Source organism: Trachinotus anak, unplaced genomic scaffold (genome assembly GCF_046630095.1).
Source record: "Trachinotus anak isolate AG129_WGS33_773 ecotype Australia unplaced genomic scaffold, CSIRO_AGI_Tana_v1 ptg000010l, whole genome shotgun sequence".
Classification (NCBI taxonomy): Eukaryota; Metazoa; Chordata; class Actinopteri; order Carangiformes; family Carangidae; genus Trachinotus; species Trachinotus anak.
In genome coordinates this window covers 6,022,055-6,045,519 of record NW_027273861.1, presented here as the reverse complement: position 1 = coordinate 6,045,519, position 23,465 = coordinate 6,022,055, and the positions used below count along the sequence as shown (strand labels likewise).

The 23,465-nt window shown below is 39.5% G+C and overlaps 1 protein-coding gene across 3 annotated transcripts in view; it reads left to right on the top strand.

Moving 5' to 3' along the window:
• Nucleotides 1–23,465, top strand: part of rab6ba (RAB6B, member RAS oncogene family a) — a 57,093-nt gene that overhangs the window by 27,448 nt on the left and 6,180 nt on the right. For 2 of the 3 annotated variants that reach the window (XM_071487172.1, XM_071487173.1), the window contains exons 3-7: nucleotides 11,958–12,011; nucleotides 12,380–12,485; nucleotides 13,647–13,758; nucleotides 19,795–19,888; nucleotides 21,965–22,031. In XM_071487172.1, the coding sequence (XP_071343273.1) occupies nucleotides 11,958–12,011; nucleotides 12,380–12,485; nucleotides 13,647–13,758; nucleotides 19,795–19,888; nucleotides 21,965–22,031 (433 nt within the window). Of the gene's footprint in view, nucleotides 1–11,957; nucleotides 12,012–12,358; nucleotides 12,486–13,646; nucleotides 13,759–19,794; nucleotides 19,889–21,964; nucleotides 22,032–23,465 lie in introns of all 3 variants that reach the window. The other variant, XM_071487171.1, reaches the window with a different exon arrangement.

Below are 23,465 nucleotides of genomic sequence, written 5' to 3'. Positions count from 1 at the left end.
GTTTTTTTTAGCATCACTGCAAGAAGGTGCTGGGTTTGAACCTTCCAGCTGGCTGGGGCCTTTCTGTGTGGAGTTTGCATGCTCTCTCTGTGCCAGGTACTGCGGCTTCCCCCCACAGTCCAAAGACATGCAGGTTAGGTTAACTGCAACTCTAAATTGCCAGTAGGTGTGAATGATTGTTTGTCTCTATATGTCAGCTCTGTGACAGACTGCCTATTCCTGCCTATCACCCACTGTCAGCTGGGATTAGCTCCAGACCCCCGCGACCCTCAAAAGGATAAGTGGTATATTGGGCTAGCTGTTTGCCAATGTTTCCATGATGTGTTAAGCTAAACTAACCAGCTGCTGGCGACACTTTCATATTTAACAGGCAGGTATGAGAATGGCATCAGTCTTCTCATCTACGTCACTGCCAGAAAACATGTTCAAGCATATTTCCCAAAACGGCAAAACTTGAGAGAGTTGCACAGCACAGGGACAACGAAGTCTGCTACACTGACTGAGGGCTGGACATGGTCAAAGACACTGTTCAGCTTGCATTCAATTAATTTTTTATTATATTATCAGTAGCGCTACAAAGACATGTTTTCTTTGGCCTTACTGCATCCTGTAAAAACAAGGAGTTAGTTATTGTAGTTAGGCCTGCTCACTAACATGGTCAGCAGTTACAGCTGCAGCAGTGGCTGTGACACAGGCACTTAAGGTACATTGAAAACCCTCCGTGCTCAGTGCTGGCAGGTTGCATCAAAAATCATACTCTTTTCTAGTCAGATATAAACATAGAGCTATGACACGTATATTTTTACCAGGTAAATGAGCAGCTGCTGCCTAGATGGAGTTGGTGTCTGCTCAGGGTGCAGCTATCGATTATTCGAGTTATCGAGTATTCTACAGATTATTCCACTGATTAATTGAACAATTGGATAAGAACTACTTTTGTCTTATTGAAGAATAACACATAAGAAAACAATAAAATATATAGAATACAGAAAATATAAAAAAGAGAAAAGAACACATGTGCATGTGATTACTTCGCTCCAGAAAGACAAACTCTGGCATTATAAAAGGAGGCAGTCACCTTTTTTAGTGGGTTTACTCGCTTTTAAAAAAACACTTAGTAGTTATTAGAGGCTGAAAAACCTCCGGAGCAGCGCTGCCACTGCCCTCTAACATGTTCTGACTGACACATAACAAACCTGCGTTGCTTGCTCCGTATGAGAGCTGTTGCTGGTTGATGCTACAGAACTTATCGTGAGTTAAATTATTCACAGTTATTAACTATGGTAACAAACGGCTATTGTGATAATTAAGATTTAAACAGTAAAACCTCAGGCATTTTTACTGTGATTTAGTGTGAAACCAGTAACTATTTCATCTCTAATGGAGACGACTGAGCCATCATGTGGACTAAATGAAGCCTTGATGTAGAGAATTTGCCTCAATGACTTTTATTAATTGAGTCAATTGAGTTTCTGAAGGAAGTGTTTCAGCCCTAGTGTCTGCGGCTTGTAATCACCATGCACCTGCATTTTAGCAAATATTTGACCAGTTTTACAACATAACGTGAAGCATTAAAGACTGGAAGTGTTGGAAGAAACAAGACTTTTCACAACTCAGCTTTTCTCTGCATTCTCTTACATTCATTGGATTGAGTGATGTTTTCTCTCAATTGCTGTTAGCCTAGCTAGGTTTGTTTTTAGCTAGGCTAGCCAGCCACTGAGCTTTTAAACAATTTTTACCTTCAGATATTATTCCATTATCCTAGGTTGAGTTGCCTGATGGACGTGTTTATTTGAGCTTTACTCACCCCGTCCAGATGTGCGTTTTCATTTGAGAGACTGGACAGCTAAGTTATGAGACTCGCTGTAAGTCTCATCAACGATGGTCATAGCGATTGAAATCTTTAATATCAAGACTTAGTTCTCCTCATTACATCACTCATAAAGGATTTAGTACAGCAACAGTCACTGATCCAACACCACTCGGCCTCCTTGGAACTGCCTGGTGGTGGAGCTCCAGATGCTGGTAACTTCCCACTGGCTCTTGGAGAGGCAGCCTCCTGGGTCTTGGTTGTAGAAGGAAATACCAAAGAGTTTCGCTTCTCTTTTTTGACCCACATGGATCTGGTAACCATGAAATCACTGATGATCTATTCTGCTTACCCCTACATGAGCTCACTACCCTGCAAGGACACCACGCAACCACCTGCAAGGTCCACTGCCACCAGCCAGGTGCTGCCTCACCAAAGTCAGCTAGTTCTGACACCTGCAAAATTTCTGTGTAGCTGTAGGATTTGATTTTATCAGTAATTTTATTCCTTCTAGACAGACTACAAACTAGACAATATCCACCCAAATATGACAAGAGTCAAACAACTAGTTTCCAGTTGTACCCATTTTATAACTTTTAATTCTCCCTGACACACACCTCAGCATGACCTTTTCCACACTTCTCCTCAGAAAAACACATTTTACAATAGTGAGGGTCCTGTTGGGCTGCTGTGTAATTTCAAATGTACCATTCCTGTTGTTACCAGTAACACAAGGTGTTCACTAAGCCATCTCTCTCCGTGTTTGGTCACTCCATCTAATGTTTTTCACATTCCCTGCCGGCCTCTGTCTCCTCCACAGCCCAATCCCAAACTGCTCAATGTAGGATCACTACTAAATAAGTCATTGGTGTGTAAGGATTTTTTATTACCACAGAATCTAGACATTTTTATGACAACCTTAAGATTTTACTCTATGACTTGATCTGCCCCTTAATGACTCTCTGCTTGGACTCTTGATTATGATTTCCTGTTACTTGGAAATTACTTACCTTGTGTGTCTCATGGTGGTTTCGCTTCCTGTCTTTGTTTTCTTTTGACGCCTTTGTGATTGTCGGCCCCACCCTAATGTGTTTCACCTGTGACTAATTATCCCAGCCTCCCTTGTGCATTTAGTCTCTGTGCTCTCAGTTGTCTTTGTCAGTTTGTCTGTTGAGTTTCTCTGGCATTTCCAAGTTGTTCTGATTGCTTTCCTGAGTGTTTTCCAAGTGATTATTCCTTTGTTCTTGGTAATTTACCTTTGTGCATCTCGTGTGATGAACCTTATGTTTGCTCCTGATGACTTTCCCGCCTTCTCTTCAACTCATCCTCCTGGTTATCAGCTTATCTGACTGTAAGCAATATTTCTTTATTAAAGTATTTGACTTGTACCAGCCCAGACTCTAGATTTTGGTCCTGAAAACCTTCCTGCATGAAATTCTCCTCCTGGCTACTCATTTTTTCACCAACCAAGATTTTTGTGAAAGGGGGGCCGCCTTTTTTTAGTAGTGATATAAATCTCTCTTGTATTAATCCAGGTCAGTTTTCAAGGCTCTTCAATTTGGTTTTAAGGGAGACACCCAGTGTCTATGCCCATTAGTTTATAGACCCTCTAAATCCTCATTTGACTTCATAGATGAATTCTCCGAGCTCCTGTCAATAATCCTACCCAGATATGAATTCTATATTTTAATATCTGCGTATGCTGCACCTCTAACAGTCTAAGAGTTTTTTATCCATTATTTATTCTTTTAATTTATCTCTCTCACCGACTGGGCTCAGTCATTGTTAGGGCCGTACTCTTGATCGTTTTTTATCTTATGGTTACGTTGTCTGACTTAATGTATTTCATCCTTGTATTTCTGATCACTATTGTACATGTTTTAATCAGGGTCTTACCTCACTCTTACAGCAGCTCTCATACCCAGTTATGTCTTTAGTTTTTAATTCTACCTCTGCCAACAGTTTTAGTAAAGCACTATCCCCTGTGAATTAGATTTGCTATGATCAGTGGATGAGCCGCTATTAAATTTCAGTGTTATCTCCAATGCCATCCTTCATCAAATTGCTTCATTTAAGACCAGAGAAACTAAACCCACGTCCCAGCCCTGGATAAATGAAAATATTCATGCTGTAAAATGAAGATGTCAGAAAGCAGAACATCAGTGGAAGGCCTCTCAGCTCCCTGGCCACTATAATGACCTTAAGGCTCTGAAGCTCTGTAACACTGAGATTGAAAACTCCAGACTTTCTACTTCACCAGTCTCATTAAATTGAATATTCAAATCACAAGGTGCTTTGTAAGTCATGCCACTCATGCTTCCCCTGTCCCCTCTGTAGACGCCAAAACCTGAATGAAGTCTGTAAACTCTCTTATTCAAAAAATCTCAAAAATTATTCATCAGAGTATTATCACATCTGTTGATTGCCCCGACCCTTTCTCTACCCATCAGACTTAATACTTGTTTGGCTCTCTTTAATGCTGTCTCCACTAACACTGCTAAAAATTACCAACATAATGAACCCATCCTGCTGTCTTTCAGAACTTCTCCCCTTTTATTTTTTTTTTTCTTTGTTAAACTGTTTTGAAGTTTTTAACACAATTTATTATTTCATTCTGAAGATCTTAAATAGCTTTTTTCTCTCTTGCTCTTATTCAGCCCCCTGTTAAAGAAACACAGACTCAACCCTAGACCTATCCCTAAATAGTACAGACACTGCCCATCTTAAGGTCATAAACAACTTGCTTTTAGCTGCTGACATTTGACATTCCTCTATTTCAGCATGCCTCTTGTCCAGCTTAGAGCAATGGCTGGGAGTCAGTGGCACAGCGCTTGCTCTGATTCTGTTCACCATTTACATGCTGCCACTGGGACATCTCATAAAACATCAGTTTCCATTTTATGCAGATGATACTTAGGTTTATCTTAGCTGTAACCCCAGCAACTTACACCCTGAGACACCCCCCACACACATATATACACCCCCACACCCCAAAATTAAGCCATTTCCATCAACCAATCATGTTCTTATTTAATTAAGGCGAGAATATTGCAACTCCCTCTTTTCTGTCTGTACCGAAAGTTTCTCTCCTTTTTACAATTTATTCAAAACCAGGTACCAGAAAACGAGAACACGTTACACCCCTCCTCTTTTCTTTGCACTGGCTATCCATTAGCTTTAGATGTAAAACTTTACTTATCACTGTTAAACCACTGAATGGTTTGGCTCTACACTATATGTCGGACCATTTAACTCCCCCTTTAATACTGTTCTCCAGGTGGTCCCTAAATCCAGATTAAAAAACAAAGGGCCCTCAGACTTGAATAATAATCTCCCAGAGGAAATTAAGATCTATTAAGAAAATCTATGTCTTCATTTAAATCTTTTCTAAACACACTTTTATAGTCCAGCCTTCCCGTGATCCTCTGTTACCTTCCCACACCTTGCTTTATGTTTTATGACTATGTACACGTTTTATTGCTTTTTCTGTTTTATTGATGGTGTTATTTTTACTTTATTTAACACTTTCATGATTGGATCATGTTTTGTTGCCTTTATCCTGCAAAGCACCATATAAACCTTGTTTTGGAAAGGTGCTATAAATAAAGTTTGCACGGTGTCTAATGGTTGTGAAAATGCACAGCTGCCTTAACTAGGCTCCTGCCCCCACCCCTGACTTTCTCAACAGTACGAGGGCTTGACAAATGCTGCTCGCAGCTTGAATTATTATCATATTTTTTTGGTTCAGTGTACCCTACTCTTTTGGAGAATATCATTGTTATCCACGTGGATAAACAGCAATAAATGTGCTTAAAAAAGAATTTAAAAAAGATGTTTTTTGACATCTTTACGTTTTTTTAAGTTTTCTTCAGTGTAAAAATGATCCAGTGATGGTTTTCTCTACATTCAGGGGAACATTGCAAACAGAAACTGCTAATAACTAATTTTGAATACTTTCAATGGTGCGAGTTTGTCAAAATGTAAACAAATATAGGCCTTTGGAGGCGCACAGCTGTGTCAATTTTGTCTGTGGTATTTCAATTTGTTATTATGCAATATGTTAGGTGTGTAATGAGATTAATATCTTTATAAATAAGACCTGTAATGCATGGATAGTAAATGTGACATGATCATTTCCTGCATCATTTTGAGAGAGTAGCACACTCCTCAGTACCGTTACCTGAAGTGAATGTGGGCATCTGTTGTTGTCTGCAGTCTGTCTCGCTCCAAGGCCACTGCTATAACTCCCAACCTGAATGCAGCTGGATGAATTACAGCTTCGAAAGCCAACAGCTGTCAAAGTCAGCACTAAGTGCAGTCATTCTGGGGAGCAAGGACAAACATGGTTTTCTGGACAAATGGCCGTCTGCACCGGCCCCATAGTGATGAGGCCTGAAGACGCAGAGCTCTCCTCACCCTCACTTTTTCAGCAATCTCCTCCCATTTTAAGTGGGGAGGCAGCATGCTAGGCAGACAGATACCAGACAGAGAGCATCTGCTTGTTTAATAATGTGCACATATGCTGTTTAATATCTCTGCCCCACACTATTGCACTGGCCTGTGCCTCAAATAATATCAGCAGCCAGGGAGGAATATGAAAATCAGATGGTTATTGTGTGTAAAACAACGCCATTTGAATCCACCATAAAACCTGAGTTCACAAAACTCCCTTCTTACAGTCACCTTGTTTTTTTTTTTGACAGATAGTAGGTTAATGATTTTGCTATGAGCGCCATAACCTCTGGTCTGTAGCCATAGATCAAAGCCAAAGCTCAGTCTCTCCTAACGGTGTGTGTGTGTGTGTGTGTGTGTGTGTGTGTGTGTGTGTGTGTGTGTGTGTGTGTGCGTGCCCCCCTGTCTTTCTCGTGTCTTTTCCTTCCTGGCTCAGTGACAGGTAGGGCTGTAAATGATTTTGCAGTCTTTTTCTAGCTCGACTCCCAAGACCTTTGAGTATTAATTAAAATGCTGCATGCATTTGCTCGGTTCAAGCATTTATGCTGTTGCTCAGAGGGGAGGCTGGGTTTGCCCAGCGAGGGTGGATAGATGCTTGAATGTGAGCCTGCAGGAGACGTGTCTTGATGAGAAGATTTGTGAGGAGTCATTCAGGCTTACAGATCACCACTTTTTTGATTTCATGTAAGTCCAGCTTTTAGATTTGAGCTGATCCAGTTCAGTCCTTAGAGGGCAGAACAGAAGTCTATTTGGAGAACCATGGCCATCAGAAAGATGAAACCGAGCATGGTAGTGGCTTTAGTCAGCAGGAGGATGTGAGTGAGGTGAGCCAGTTTTGCTGTCTCTAAAGCAGCAGAGTCCCATCAAGCAGCCACCCAGCCGAGAGAGACACAGGCAGGCATCCTCACCGCCTGGCAGCACATGCTAAAGGGCTCAGAGGCCTCCAGAGGCAGAGTGCTTTTGTCAGCTGTGTTGGAGCTGTCAGTCAAGCCTGGCCACCAGGCTGTGACTGCATCTGTCTGCTCTGCCCAAATACTCAGATATTTAGTGTAGTGACTGGTGAATCTGATTTTTGGGACACTTCAGAAATACATAAAATATCATGAAGCAGAGGACAGAGGATAAGCCATTAAATGTGTAAAAGTTTACTTGTTACCGCTGTGGTTCTCTTTATGTATTTCAATTGAACTTACACTAACTATGCTACACAATGCTTGCAAATACTGTAATTTCCCACATAATCTAATATTTATAACTCTATTTGAGAAAACAAGATGGAGATAAGACAATTTCTAGATTGGACAATTATTCAGCAACTATGTTGATAATCTATGAACTGTTTAAGTCATTTTTCTAGCAACAAACAGATAACAAACATTGATTTGTAATTGGTTGCAGCTTTTCAAATATGAGGATTTGCCTCTTTTAATTGAATATCTTTAAGTTTTTGAAAATGTTACCTTGGACCTTGGAATTTTATTTTTTCTTAGTTCTGATGTTTCGGAGGCTAAATTTATCAAAAACACTCAATATAAAATCAATAATGAAAATAATCATTAGTTGCGGCTCTAATCTTCCGTGAGCACTTTCAGCTCTTTTAAGAAGACACACTTAGTTCTCTTTGCTGCTTCACTGACCCAATCTGCTGTCAGGGTTGGAAACTGGTTTAATCTTGAATTAATGTTGTATTGGGGTAAAAATCTACTAAATTAAATAGACTAATTATGAGTGCACTGGCACGACCCATTAGAGTGGATACAATTTCAGCATGCTATAACTGCCTGCTGTCTGAGGAAGGAGGCGTTATCATATACTGATCTATTTCCTCTAGTGCTGGCAGTAGGCTTCAAATAAATCAGATTTGGTGTGTTCACAAACTGCTGTTAAATATGGCACTGTGAGCAAATGCCAGTATGCTCACTGTGCTTCAAGGTCTGTTGGTTTAACAGTGTCCCTGCCAGATGGAGGACCTTGAAAGTCCTGTGATGGGAGCAGGGGTGGTGGAAGAAATATTTAGATTCTCTGCTTACATAAAAGCAGAAATACCACAATGGAATAATTGTCAAAAATATTACAAGATACAGTCTTGTGTTCATTAACTTAGTTACATACAGCGATTAAAGCCAAATGTCACAAGACCAACAACTTGTTTGTACAAAGACTCCAAACATGATTTAATTTGAATTACACTGCAGGTCTTGTGCTCCATGACCTCGTCGGAGCATCTCTGAAATGAAAAGGCTTGTGGGCTGCTGTCAGTCAGTGGTGGAGAGCACCTCCAACAGTGTGTGAGAGCAACAAAGGCGATCCTCTCTGATCTGAACTAACAGAAAAGACTATTGTGGCAGAAAATGTTAATGATGGTTTTGGGAGGAATATGCATTGTATGCATTGCACTTTCCACATGGGGCTCACTAGAGCACCTGCTGGCACTTGTGTCAGGTGAAACATTTAGGGTTCAGGCTCTTGTTTTTCTCCCTGATCTCCCAGATCTACGGTGGCTTGTTTGTACCTCATTGGTTTTGGACAGATGCGTTTGCCAGATGATGAAATGTAAATGTGAAAGGGGTTGCTCATAGGGATAAACCCACAGTGAATCATCCCCTGACTGTTTTTTTCCCCTCAGCTCTTCGGGGCTGTTGTCACTTTTCAGCTCTTTGGTTTAGTTTTACAGCCCACAACTGTATTGTTTTGTTCTGTATTGTCTCACTGTTCTCACCTGTGTTTTTTTCCTCTAAAGACCCAATGTATCCTACCTGCCTTAATACCTAATGGCTGGCAGACACAGTTAGTGGCTGGCTGGTGAACACAGTAGAGCATTTAGAAGCTAAAGTGTAGGTGTAGTCATAATGAATGCTCCATATTGGCTGGATGTGTAAATAAGCAGCAGTTTGATGACAAATTTGCCAGGCAGACTTCAAAGTTTGAAGTGTGTCATTAATCCAACTCCTGCTGCCACTGAAAAGTTCCTTTCTCCTGATCACTGCAGAAACGTACCCACCTGAAAACATGGTTTTCATGAATCATTCTACTACTTCCTGTCTGAATTTACTGCATTATAGTGTTGATAGGGTTTATAGGGTTATGGTCAATGTAATTTTGTAATATAAATATTGTATGTTGAGATAATTCATCTTCTATGGCCAAGTCAAGAGTTTAAGCCAACAAACCTTGACATGTTAATCCAGACAGACGTTAATGGTGTTTCAGGCTCACAAACAGGCTTCCAGATAATTTCTTTCAAAATCTCTCCTTGTCTTATTTTGTATTCTGGCATTATTGCATTTGTATACACGTATGTGTTAATTGTTGTAAATTCATGTGTTCCCATACAAATGAATAAAGACAAATAATTATTTGCAAATCCAGTTGTTCAGTTGAAATGGGTGATTAGTCATAGTGCTATTGTCTGCATTGTTAGGATTGGCATTTTCCTGTCACTGTATGATTTGTGCTCTGAAACTCTGAAGTCCTCACCCATCAAACATTCGAGTCAAAATTAACTTATTGAATGATGATTTTATGGGAAAAAATACTTGGAGACTCCTACATTCAAGAGAAAAATACATTTTAAGGAGTGAGATCAGTGAAATCCTTCCCTTTTTTGCAGCAGAATGTGCACAAGAGTCACGGTCTGTCTTCTAACAATGTGTGCTAGTTAAAAATTTAAAAGAAATATGAATAATTTCTGGAGATCTAATCTGTTCATGTATAGCTGTCTGTGTGGGACTCTATATTTAAAACTGGCTCCAGAGAGAGCCTACAGCACGTCTGTCTGCCAGCCCCCAAGAAAAGCTTCAACCACATCTGTGGTTTTAACTTCATTCACACTATTATGTCAATAATATAACTGGAAATTAGCTAATTTCGGTGTTTCCTGATCCCAACTTTATTTATTTTTTTCCGTTAATAGGGAATTTTGGTTGTTGAATACTTGTCTGTTTTGGGGCTGATGGAGCCAAAAAGTATTTTTTTTTGTTTCATTTACTATCTTCATACAGCACTTTATAATTTGAATTCTTGGGGCATGTTTATTTTCAGACTAACAGAGCTTGATCTGATTGAGGGTAAAGGAAGGGTATAAATGACGTCCTGTCTTCATGCCAGACTCTCTGAGTTAGTCCACTGTGGTAGCTGGCATCGCCAAGGAAACGAGTGCGTGATCAAGCTGCTGATGCCCAGCTCTGTCAAAGTGGGCAGTGGGCACCCTGCTGGACTGCCTAACAGATACACCAACTTGCCTAATCAAAGATGGGTACAAATGTATAAAATGTGTCTTGGTGCAAATAATACTCTAATCAGAATAAGTGCTGGAGGGAAGCTGCACGCCCTAGTCTGCAGACAGGTAATTCCCTGTCAGCCTGTTAGACACACACAGTACAGGCTCCAGATGGCCAGTGCTGGAGTTTCCAGGCTGAGGTCACATAAGTTATAACCATACAGCTGAGGACCGCACCATAATCCAGGGTCAGTCCTACACAAGCTGCTGTCAAGCCCTTTAGACCCTCGCCCCATCACACACACTGAGACACCAAGCATCTGGATCCACCACATGAAAGGGTCACAAGCCACATCTGTCTTAGCGAGCTGTCAATGAAACTGTTCTGCTTCCCACAATGCATCTTTGGTCCTTAAAATGATTTAAGGTGCATACTGTCTAATAGAATATTAGGAAGATGTACAACAGATGGTCCATGTCTGCAAAACACTAATAGTATAGTTACTGTTAATACTGAATGGTTCTTGCATCAAAATCCAGTAAAACAAACTAATAATTCCAGATCTGCAGTTTAACTTCGATGTCTAGGTTTTGATTTGTGCGAGCCAGAGCACCTGATGATATCATGGCAGGCAACAAAGCCGAAAGCTGTAGGCTTGGCTGCAGAAAGTAAACATCCCTTGAAGAGGGAACACAGTGCCATCTGCCTTGCAGCACAATAAGAGAACGATTAGATTGCTATTTTAAATGGATAATATTTACTGGTATGAGCCACGATTTTAAGCAACCCATTTCAGTATAAACAATACACAAATTACACATTAAAACAATATAGTTGTTGTGATAATTGAAGCACAATCACAGGTGACATAATGTTACCTGCTCCAGTTTAAAAACTGACTGCATTTGATGATTAATCAAAGGTCTCTGGCCTCAAAAATAGGCACAGACTTGAATCATCAATCTACAACAAGCTTCACAAAAAGTGTCTTTTTTCAGTGCTGTTGCATTTGATTGCAGTGGATTGCATTTATTACATGAGATTTATTACCCCCACACAAAAGGGCGATGTGATCAGGACTGCAGTGAACTGTGGATTCTACAGTAATCTGTCCTCATCTTCACCATTTGTATCTTTAATTTCTATTATTTAGTTAATTAATCAAGATATTATTGAAATCACAATATGGCCAAGTGCAAGATCCAAATTTATCAAATTTATCAAGATCTACCTTTATCAAAGTTTTTGATAAAGGCAGACCATAATAAATGAAGCTGTGGCCTACAAATCATATTCTTCAGATGTAAAAAAAATATGACTGTTCAATGAAAATGAAATGCGAAAATTACCATTGCCAGTCCAATTGCAATCACAATATCTGTCAATACAATATGATTTTTTTTTTTTTTTTGTATATCATTCAGCCCTACTTTACAGTGATGTTGATCCGTGAACATCTTCTTTCTCTAAACTAGGCCACAATTGGAATTGACTTCCTGTCGAAAACCATGTACTTGGAAGATCGAACGGTAAGAACCTCACTTACAGCTGTAACTAGACAAATAATGTTCATGTGTCTGCAGTGCAGTATCTCAGAGAGAAAGACAGACTGTTGCGCTGTTCATCTTCACAATTATGTCTTGCATGCATTCAAACCTTACCCAACTGTTCCGATGAATACAATCAAACCTGTCTGCATGTCTGTTTATCTTGGGGAATCTTTCATAAAGCAGTGCAACCTTTGCTGTGGAAGTGTCATCATGTGGAGTCCACTCATACAAATAATGCCTGTTTGTGTTTGTGTAAGCCTGTGTGTCTGGAGGGAGCCTACTGTCTCCAGGCTCTCTGACTATCTGAATAATCTCAGCCTCCTCAGCTTTCTCTCTCTCAACCCCAGGTGAGGTTGCAGCTCTGGGACACAGCAGGACAAGAGCGCTTCAGGAGCCTCATTCCCAGTTATATACGGGACTCCACTGTGGCTGTGGTGGTCTACGACATTACAAGTTAGTGTCTGTCAAGAAGTCTGCTGAATTTACCCACTTAGTATCTGTTCAAACTGACTTACTGTTAGCATGGGTGGCCAGAGCTAATCTCTTTCTCACTAATTGTGAAACATAGATCAATTTCCCTGAGACGTGAGATCTTAGATGAGATTTCAACAATATCAAATATCACTTTAAAATTTCTCAAATTGGATCCACTGAGCAATCAGATGAGACGTATTACATTAACCTCCCACCTTCTCAAACCAGCAACCACAACTGAGGGAATATACAGATAACAAAACTGTGTTAGTTAAATCTTATTTTATTTTCCTCCATCCGTCCATCGAGGAAAAGAACCACTTTGGCGGTTTTCTTTGAAAGGAAAACCAAGAGGTTTGAAGGGTCACTGCTCCACAACTTCTTCTTCAAAGCAGCAGTTGGTTTGCTTGTGGTCTGTAATTGAATGACTCCTTACATTACCCCCTTTCAGAGAGGACAGTATTTTTTCTGTTTGTCCTGTATAAATCACATAGATATTATATTCTGTGTTACAGTAGTAGGGCATTTATGACTAATATAATTCTGAAATATGTCAGTGGCTTCTATTCAGTTTAAAAGGGCAAAGACTAAAATGGTCATTGTTACAATTCTGCCTTCAGGATATGAATATTATTGAAAATTTTATAGAAAAACAAGTAATAACCATTTTCTCTTTTTACCTTGAAACGTGGCATACGTCTCATCAAATTACCAGTCCAAGAACACAACACGACCCTTAGCGTGTATACTAGCAAGGCTGCATACTCAATGAACGTGGCAAGGTCAAAGGGATAGCTGTTAATATGCAGCGTAACATGGATTTATTGTTTAATTCCAGCACAGTCCATGAACTCTTTTTTTAAGGTCATGATATGTGAGATATTTTTAATATGATGTGCCAGTGGAATTTGTTGTATCTTCATTATCAGTATTATTTATGCGAAATGTGCAGTTTATTTTATATCACATTATTTATCACCAGCTGTTTTAAATACACCAAGCTCGTCGCTGTTAAAAATCAAGATGATGTCGATGTTCATGGTTTGAGCACAGTAGGACAGTAGGAGGGGTGTCAGGATATTGACTGCCACTGCAACTGTACAAATAATATTTTGTATTCTAATGTGACTCTCTCAACAGATGTTAACTCATTCCAGCAGACGTCAAAATGGATTGACGATGTGAGAACAGAGAGAGGAAGTGATGTCATCATAATGCTCGTCGGCAATAAAACAGACCTGGCAGATAAGAGGTAAGTTGTTACTACTGAACCTACCTTTGACTTCACTACTTGTACCACATTTCGCCTTTTAGTCAGCCTCTCATTTTACATCTTGGCATCATGGCAGCCATTAGGTCCAAATTGTCTGCAGGAACATGGAGCTCAAAACATGACTAACACATCAGACCGACTGCACAGGCGGTGGAGTAGCTGGTTTGATAAGAGGCAGAAGCGATTTCCTGAATAAATCTGTATATTAATGAGACAGAACTAATTATCTCGACACCAGTATACCTCCTTAATACTTTGACCTAATCAATTTAATATTAATACCACCTCAATGTTATATGAAGACAGGTATGAGAATTGAATGTTTGCCATATATCAGATATCTTAATGAATTCACTCATTAGAATAAGTGTTTATATTTAGTGTTATTGTAGTGATTATGTTTGGACATGAGGTGACTCAGCAGACCGCTGGTTTTGAAATGAGAAAATTATTGCTTTCTTGGAGAAATGATTCATTGATTTAGTCCTTGGTGACACTTGAGAAATGTGTGTACATCACTAGAACTGTGTGAACACGAGAATTCAGATTTTTTTTTATGTCCTTAAGGGAATGCTTAGAGAAACAGGGTAATAATGAAATGACACGAGGCAGAAATACACAGTAGTGGAAGAATAGTGTAAAATAAAGGCAGAATTAAACCATAAAATTACTTGTGTCCTGGTGCCAAAATGCATGAATGATGCATGCTGTACAAAATCTTTCTTTTCCCCTCCGACACCTTGGGTAATCTTTTCCAAAGTTGCTTCCTTTTTTCATGTAAGTGTCCTTTTCCTGACGTTGTTAAGGAGCATAAAAATTGAGCTCATCCACTTTACATGTATGCATTGCCCCAACATATTTATACTGAATTTTAAGTGGTGTATTTTTTTTATTTATTTTATATTCTTAACCTTCATGTCTCCTCTGATACATTATCTCCTTTACAAGATAGAGACCAGTGTATCACAGTGTAGAGCGGTTAACCTATAGTCACATAGAACAACACATTCATGATGTGGCTGCTGAAGCAGGAAACCAATAACTACAAACATGATCTGTTTCTGGTCCTTGGTGAGGTAGCATGCTAACACTAGGTTAATGAACATGATAAACATGACATTAGTACTGAGCATGTTGGCATGCCGAATTTAACATTTAGCTTCAAGCCTGTGAATATTCTCATTTGTCCAGGTCATAATATCTCAAAGGACCTGGCCAGGCTGGGACCAGTCCCAGCCTGGTCAGGTGCGAGAAAGAACTGATGAAGCCTCTTGGATGAGAGGTGAAACGTCTTCCTAGACAAATAACACAGTCCAGTTGCTTTCGATTCAAAACTCCTTTGAGATTTAGCTTCAAGCATCACTGTGCCCAAGCACAGCCTCACAGAGCTGCTAGCATGGCTGTTTTTTATATAATTAGTTTCTTGTGAAGCACACATTTATGCATCTATTATGTCCCTTTAAATTAAGCTTTTCTACAGTGATCAATTCCACAGTTCTGGTTTCATATATAAGTAACTTACATATCCGGTGAGTTTTGTATCAGAAAACTGCAATAATAACAATAATAACTTTATTTTTAGAGCACTTTTCTTAACACAGTTACAGAGTTGTTTAACAAAGGACAGTGATCAAGTCAATTAAATGTCAGCTTAAACATGTAAATAATACTTTTTTTTTTTCCTCAAGATTTCTGAGCTGAAGTTGGAGGCAGCTCATCTGGTCCATGAATTCCTCTTTCTTGTGTATTATTTCTGGTCCACTGTCTGTCAGTAATAACAAGCCTCTGGGGCATCCTTTATTTCAGTTTGCACAGATGCTGTTTTTATTCCTGGTTTCCTTCTATGATGGAGAAATTTCTCAAGTCTTAAACAGCTGACAATCAGCTTTCTGCTCTGATTGGGTCTGAGAATGGCTCTGTGTGTGTGGTAAGGTGATGTCAAGTGTGAAGAGATTTCCTTCAGCATAGAATCAGACTACTTCCTGTTTCTCTCCCTTCTCTCTTCACCTGTCAAATGTGCAGCCACACTGACTGTGTAGATGTAGAAGTGTTCAGGACAGCATTTTCACAAATATCATTCCCTCAAAATATTTATGTGTGGAGCAATCATGCACAAATTATTCACACATTGTTGTGGCCAGCATTATATGCCCAAGCTGTAACGATAACATTTATAGCATTGTTAAGATGTCGAGGATATACTTGGAGCTACAGAAAGAAATTCCCATTAGCATACTCGTATTTTAGATTTGACATGTAACTGACTGAAGGGAAAGCAGAAAAACTGCTGATGATGGCAGTTTCCAGGCTGTATCTCACTGAATCTGCCAATAAAACTTCATGGCTGCTCTAACAGCAGAGAGAAGACAGAAGCTCTGGTTTCAGGCAACAGAGAAATTGCATACATACAGTAAAGACTGGGCATGGCCAAGCAACTATATGTATATACAGAATGAAGACTAAACAAAGTACTTAAAGATGGCTGGTAAAGGAGGCTCAGTGCAAGTTATTGCCTTTTGTCTGAATAAATTTTGCCAGCTGAGCTATCATATAAACTACAGAACATGGGTGGGGTGCTATAAGTTAAATTATAGCACTCCAAGTTAAATTATATTATTATTATATTGACGGTGTGGGCCTCCATCAAAAGAGCGCTGGAAATGATTGATTTTGCTTTAATTTATGGATAATTTATCTTAACTGCCAATTAAGTTGGGTCTTAATGGGGCCTGCAAGTTAAAGCCCCAGTGAATGATCCATGGTAAAGAAGCAAAAGCTATTTAGTGCATTAACATGACCTCAGCATCCTCTCCTAATTTGCTTCTTGCGAGAGGTAAATCAGCCTCACTGCTGTGAGGAAGAGCCTTATAGGTTTTTGCACAAATCAGTGCAGAAAAATTAAATGGGCATTTTACTGCTTTTTAAATTACAGCACCCTGCAGCTTCTCAGTGCTCCAGTTTCTCACTACATTGTCTTGACCAATTATTTTGAAGCTTACAAATAGTTTTCTTTTTTCTACCTTTTTTTCCACCTTTTTTCATGTTTACAAGGAAATTGAGGCTAATCACAGTGACGCTCCTAATGCAGATGTGGTTTGACATGGCAGTGAATGCTTCACATACAGGAGATGATAAATGTTGCTGTCACTGTTGTGTGCGCTCGCTGCCTGAGGAGCTTTGAGTAGTGATGGATTATTTCATCTGATAAATTTCAGATGATGTGTTTTATTTGGATTCACTATATGACAAGTATAGAAATACAAAACATCAAATGTATGTGAAATGACTTGGCAGATAATTTACCGTCACTCTAAATAAAGTGGCTGACGCTGAGAGGTGGGTTTAAATACCTGAAATGTGTCAATATGTGGGAGAGAACGTTTTCTACAGCAGAGGTGATGCAGTGTGCTCTCCTCAGTCTCCATGTGTCTGGGTGTGTAGCTAGGGCCTTTAAAAATTACCTTGTCAGTCAGTGATGCAATTTTAGTCAAGTTGTCTTACACCATATCAGCAATGACTCACCTAACCCAACATTTGACATTGTTTGAGACGAAGCAGAGATTTGTGTGTATTATGTTACTGTGAAAAGGTATGATTTGAGTATCAGGTGTTCATCTCTCACCTCTGTAGCCACAGTTCAGTTCAGTTTTTTCATTCCGATGGAAGATGTTGGGACGACTGTTTACATGGGATGTGATTTAATATGGTGTTTGCATGCGCTGCACACAGCGCAGAACAGCTGTGTGACATTAAATCAAGACAGAGGCCCATGCACAGAAAGAGCACAGCCAGAAAGTAGTCAAGTTAAATCGTTCACATGGCACAGTTTTTCTTTTGATTAGTATATATCAAGTTTTAATTGGTTTGGGCTGGTTTATGATTTATGATTGAGGGGTTTTATATGTTTATTTTGATTGAGGGGCTTTATATCTTTATTCTGATTGGGGAATATGTAGGATTTTTATTGTTTGGGCTCTTAAACTGATTATAATCTGAATATTAGGCTCCATATAAATGTACCTTATCTGGGTCTTCTTTGTGTTTCTTGGTTTGTTGATTCATGTGAGGTGAACGAAAGTATGCACAGTTTAAGTTCTGCATAGCCTCTTGAGCTCTGCATGAAGGAAATCCAGTGTGCATCGTGCACCAGAATTCCTGTCTGCTATACACTGACAGGAAGTAGCTCAGGGATTTTTTAACTGGACTGGTTAATTCAGTGCATTAACTGAGTACTTTTTTTAGGTATACTCATCATTTCTTCAACACTGCTACCACAACACTTTGGTGTTAAGTCAGTTTTAAAGCTAATGTAGTTTTTATTGTCATGCTTTTTATACACAAGGTAAACAAGCATAATTTTTGCCCACCTGGGGGCAGTGCAACAAGCTGCAAACACAACACTGACATATTATCACCTTATAATGTTGTTATGGTGAAGATATCAGCAGTTGCCTATTTACACATCCTGCAGAGGCAGAGCACATTAGCATTTATTAAGCTTTATTAAGTTGTATTTTTAGCCACCTGTCACTTGAAGTTCAATGCTTACTCTCTTTTTGGCTCTGTTTTGGGGTTACTGTTATTCAACTAACTTTGTTTGTCAGCTGTTTGGTGATGGGTAGGTTTTGTACAGTGGCTACAGCTGCCTGCCTCTGTAAAGGATGCTGATGAGAGCAGCGACAGTGAACCAAAACAGTGAAGTTGTGTGCTGTAAAACCAAAACAATGAGCTGAAAGATGCTAAACTGCTCCATCCAGCTGAGAAGAACTGCAGTCAGGTGATCAAGCTCACTGAGCTTGTTACGATGTAGCAATATCATTCACATTACACATAGACATTTGAAGCTTTGTTAATATAAAAAAATGGATTAGTGCAGCTTTAATAGACAACTCAATTTAGAGCGACTGGCTAAACAAAAATATCTTTTGTCAACTTTGCTATGCTTGAGTTCTTACTGATTTTGGATAATAATGGTGCAGCTTCATTATTTACTGATGTACTTATTTGATGTTTAAGTGAGAGCCGATGTCACATATATTTAAGGACAGAGCTGCTCTGAAACTACTAATGCTCTGCTAGCGTGCATGAGTGTTGCTAGGATGCCACATATTGCGCATCCATTATGCAATTTTCTTGCCAACTGCCTGTCTGATGATAAATAAGCCTTGGTGTTGTTTAAGTTGGGACTCAGACGCATGTATCCAGAAATAGCCACAGAGGCACTGTTGCAACTCTGTCAGGTGGTGTTATTATGTAAATACATTTCTTGTGCAGTGTTTTCTCTTCTCGCTGCAGAAACCTCTTTCCCTACCTCACATAGACCGACTCTTTCTTCTGTGCTGTGATACAAAGACTTATTTAAGTATAAATAAGTATAATATCACAGTTGTTGATGCTTTGCACGACAGCATAACTTGCTGTTAACTTCGATGTTGCTGTGTTTAGTCAGGTGTCACAACCTCTTAAGGTTGAAACATTGGTAAATAAGTGTTTTTTTTTTGTGTTAGTACACGGCTGAGATTCCTTTTGTGTTGAGAGGAACAAAGGAAACAGACTGGTTACGTCATGGTTTTCCCAGAAGAGCAGTGGCAGGTTGATTTAAGCCGGTCGTCTTAACGAACCTGCTGGCAGAGCTGGCTGTGGAGTGGGCAGGACTGCACTGATCTCTCTGCTCGTGTTAATGGACACCTGACAGAGTCTCCGCTTCACAGCAAGAGCCAAACAACACAGCCAGATTCATTAAAATGTGATGCAAATTGGCTGTTATTAATTTCTTGCAGGACAATGTAATTAATCACTCTCAGTCATTAGCTAATTAAGTCTGGTGTATCCTCACTTGCCTAGAATAACAGGGGCTATAGCTGCAAACAGTCTTGTGCAGTGTTTACTCATCTTTGTTCAACATTAACATAAGAATAGCAGCTTCTGTTTTGTGTCATGATCCTGTAAACAGAGAATCATTATCTTGAATGCATTAATCTGCAGTGTTTTGATGGTAATTTACTCTATTCACAGGCAAATCACAATTGAGGAAGGTGAACAGAGGGCTAAAGAGCTGAGTGTCATGTTCATAGAGACGAGCGCCAAGACAGGTTACAACGTCAAACAGGTGAGTGAGTTCAGAGAAGGTTTTGATGCTTCATAAGTCTTTAATGAAGGGCAACAGGCCACAGGTCCCTCTTATACATTAGATGGTGTGAAGTTAAATTATAATTTCATCTAGTCTATAAGGCTTGCTGCATTTATCTGCATATTAATGAGGAAGACAGATGTTCTTGAAATTATTACATCATCTCACTGCTGACTGTTGCAGAGTTTTTACTACTAGCTCATATTTGATTTTGAGACAAGTGTATTGTCAATGTTAAGGTATTGATTAGATCAGTTATCGACCTCTTTAGCATCTAGTACTGATTGTAGTTATTATTGCAGGATATGAGACAGTTAAAAGGTACCCTGTGGTCTTTACTGTTCCTCACCAACACACGCTGTGTATTCAACATATTGTTTGTATTCCCATCGTCATGCAAACTAGTACTTTTCAAAGAAGTTGTTCTTCACTGTCTTTCCCAGTGCATTGCTTCGTTTTTGGCACATTACTGCCACCAGCTGTGGATTAGTGTTATAGCATGAAGTAGGCTGCAGTGATGTGAATCTAAGTACTTGTGTGTTGGCTTTCTTGTGTACAATCGAAACAAAGACTCTCTCATACAAACATCGCCCTGCATCATTACCAGTGGTGAAAAACTCCACAGGGTACCTTTAAGGGTCTCTTGTTTACATACCAAATAACGTGCAGGTGAATAAAAGTGAGACTGCAGCATTTCTTCCTGTCCATGCTGCCACTATCTGCATCTGCTATGGCTGAATTGTACGTGTTTAACTATTACACTGATTTTCAGAGAGACTGGGAGGGTTGCAAATACAAAGAGAAGCCTGGTTCAGCAGCAGTGATTCGTCTCTAAACAGATGTTTGTTGTTAAGAACAACGGCTGTCTGTTAAGTTAATAAGTAGTGAGATGAAAGCAAACTGTATTGTGTCTGTCAGTGATTGGTGTTGCTGGCAGGCACCTCTCCTTCTCGCCCCATAGTAGCACAGACAGAGGAGGCTATTCTTCACCTTATTTCAGGACTGGACACTAAGAACAAAATGCCAGAGTGGAACAGAGTCACAGTCCTGCCTGCAAAGGCTGCAGTGTTCACCCTGTTTGGCTGTGTCATCGTTACCCACTGAGATACTGTATCAGCAGATTCAAGCTTTTAGGCATCAATTTACTGATCATCTATAAGAACTAATGAGTGGTATAATAAAACTACTTATTATTTTTTAACATCACTGCTGAAAGATGAGCTACATCAGCATGCAAATATTAGTTAAGCCACATTTCAGATAAATTTAGATATTATTTTAATTGTTTTTAATCGTTTTTCTATTATGTTTTTTAAATTCGGTTTGAAATTCCACCCAAAAGAGAAAACACAGTTGCTTAAGCCACAGTTCAGTCCAACACGTGCACGTGCCTGTCAAAAAGTGAGATATGCCAGTCCTAGAGAGGGCCTGTAGTTACAGATGGTAAGTGTAATAAAGGACATAATGAGAACTTTTAATTTGAATGGTATATAGATGTCTCACTGGTACACACACTGAGATATTTTCATTTTCAGTTATCAGTTTTTGTTAATAAAGTTTATATTTTATGATTATTCAGCTAAACTGTAGATAGACTTTAAATGTTGCAGTTATTTGTGTTAATTCTCAGACCACAAGAAAATGAACATCAGAGACTTCACACTAGTTATGTTATTATGGTGTAGTAATGGGGTACACCTGCTTTTTGAATCAGTCTACTCTTACAACTGCCTTAGGTCTCAACAATAATTTCACTTTGACCACCACCTGCTTCATATTCTAATAAAATGAATAGTAATAAATGGCTGCATGGAAATTAGGAACAAGCTAATCCCAAAACACTATAGCAGAGTTCAACATTTTGTTTGCAGAAATATAAAATATAAATGTTTCACAGTGATTGTCCTAAAATATGTGAAACACTAGCTTTGGTCTGGATATTAAATCTGTGGGTATTTTTTTTAACTTTCATGAACTGATTAACAATATAAATCAGAGTAAATGTTCATGTTTTGTATTCCTGATTTAGTCTAAACTGTGTTTCTTTCTTTCCAGCTGTTTCGGCGTGTGGCAGCTGCTCTTCCAGGGATGGAAAGTATGCAGGAAACAAGCAAAGAAGGGAGTATCCTTTAACCAATTTACATGTGATGAAACTGTTGTGAAAAGCCTGTTTCAGTAATAATATGCAAACAGTCTGAGCTCAGAGGAAACATTTTAATCCTGATGTGATAGCATCATTCACTGCTAGCTTCTAAATTAAGAGTTCCAGGACTGAACTCTGTATAGTGACACTTAGTTAAATGGGTGTCAGCTTCCTGTCCAATTATGTTTTTCAGTGTGACACTCTTCCTAACTGTTTTTTAGCGCTGGTGCCTGACGCGTGCAGGGGGGGTCAGTCAGTCAGACAGTGAGTGCCTGCAGTTTTGTCTGCGGTGGGTAGGAAGATTTGCTCATTTAAAACAGTGACAGGAGTCTGAGCGTCCAGCCATCAGTCAGCCTGAAGTACTGCTGCATACAACTCTCCTAACCAGCACCTCATATCTGCTGCTGTCACTGCTCCACCTGTGGACGATTTGTCAGGCGCTGCAGCACTTTTCCCCTCTCCCAAAACTAAATTCTAACATTTTATTATAGTAAGAAGTAGCTTTCAGCACTGCAGAGTAATTGAAATATCACACTATTGCATCTAAAATACTCCTCCAGTCTTATGAGTTATAGACACACAAGATTAACAGTGCAGGAGTGAATCTCCTCTGTATTCTCTCTGTGGAAAAATGCAGAAATGCACGTGTGTAAATCGGACGTCAAAGTAGGTTAATACAGCTGCTGAGACAGATTTTAGCTGTAATTGTCATCAGTTAGCAAAGAGAGCCCTCAGGCTGTCTCGGCTCCTCTCTTACTCCTGTATTGATTTTTACATCTGTTAATATATTCGATGTGGGAAACAATAAGAGTACAAGTACATAAGATCTGGAACAAAGCCCATTATTCTTATCTCAGTCCTATTCCTGTCTATCAGCTGCAGCCTCCAGTTTATTGAGGCATTTATAAGAAGCATAAGACTTTGGTTTGATTCTCAATGAAACTTTTTTACTCCTCAGACCACATTTTGATTCTCAGTTATACTGAGTACACGAGAGCCAACAAAAAACAATCCAGGCTCAACCATTAGCCCATTTCAACAATGCTGTGATATGCTCCACTGCAAGTCTAACTAGCGATAGCATTTGCCGAACACATTCATAACACATTCTAACAGCAAGTTAGCTAATGTTATCATGCCTTCTGTAGCTGGTCAGTAATGAAAACAGACATGTAACATTATGTAGCGTTGAGTTACTTATACATTGAGGAGAAGAAAAGGATGTTTTGACCGACCACGGGCCGACCAGGATTTGAGTCAGTGGTCCCCATGGCCAGTCCGCCTGTGCTCTGGTCTTATCTCTCTTTGTCAGAGGCCTTTTTAGACAAAAATGTGGTTCCTTTAGTGGAGGAAATTCTGGAAGGTCGCTTTCATTTGAATGTACTGCACTGTGCCAGCTTGCTTGTGGGCGGT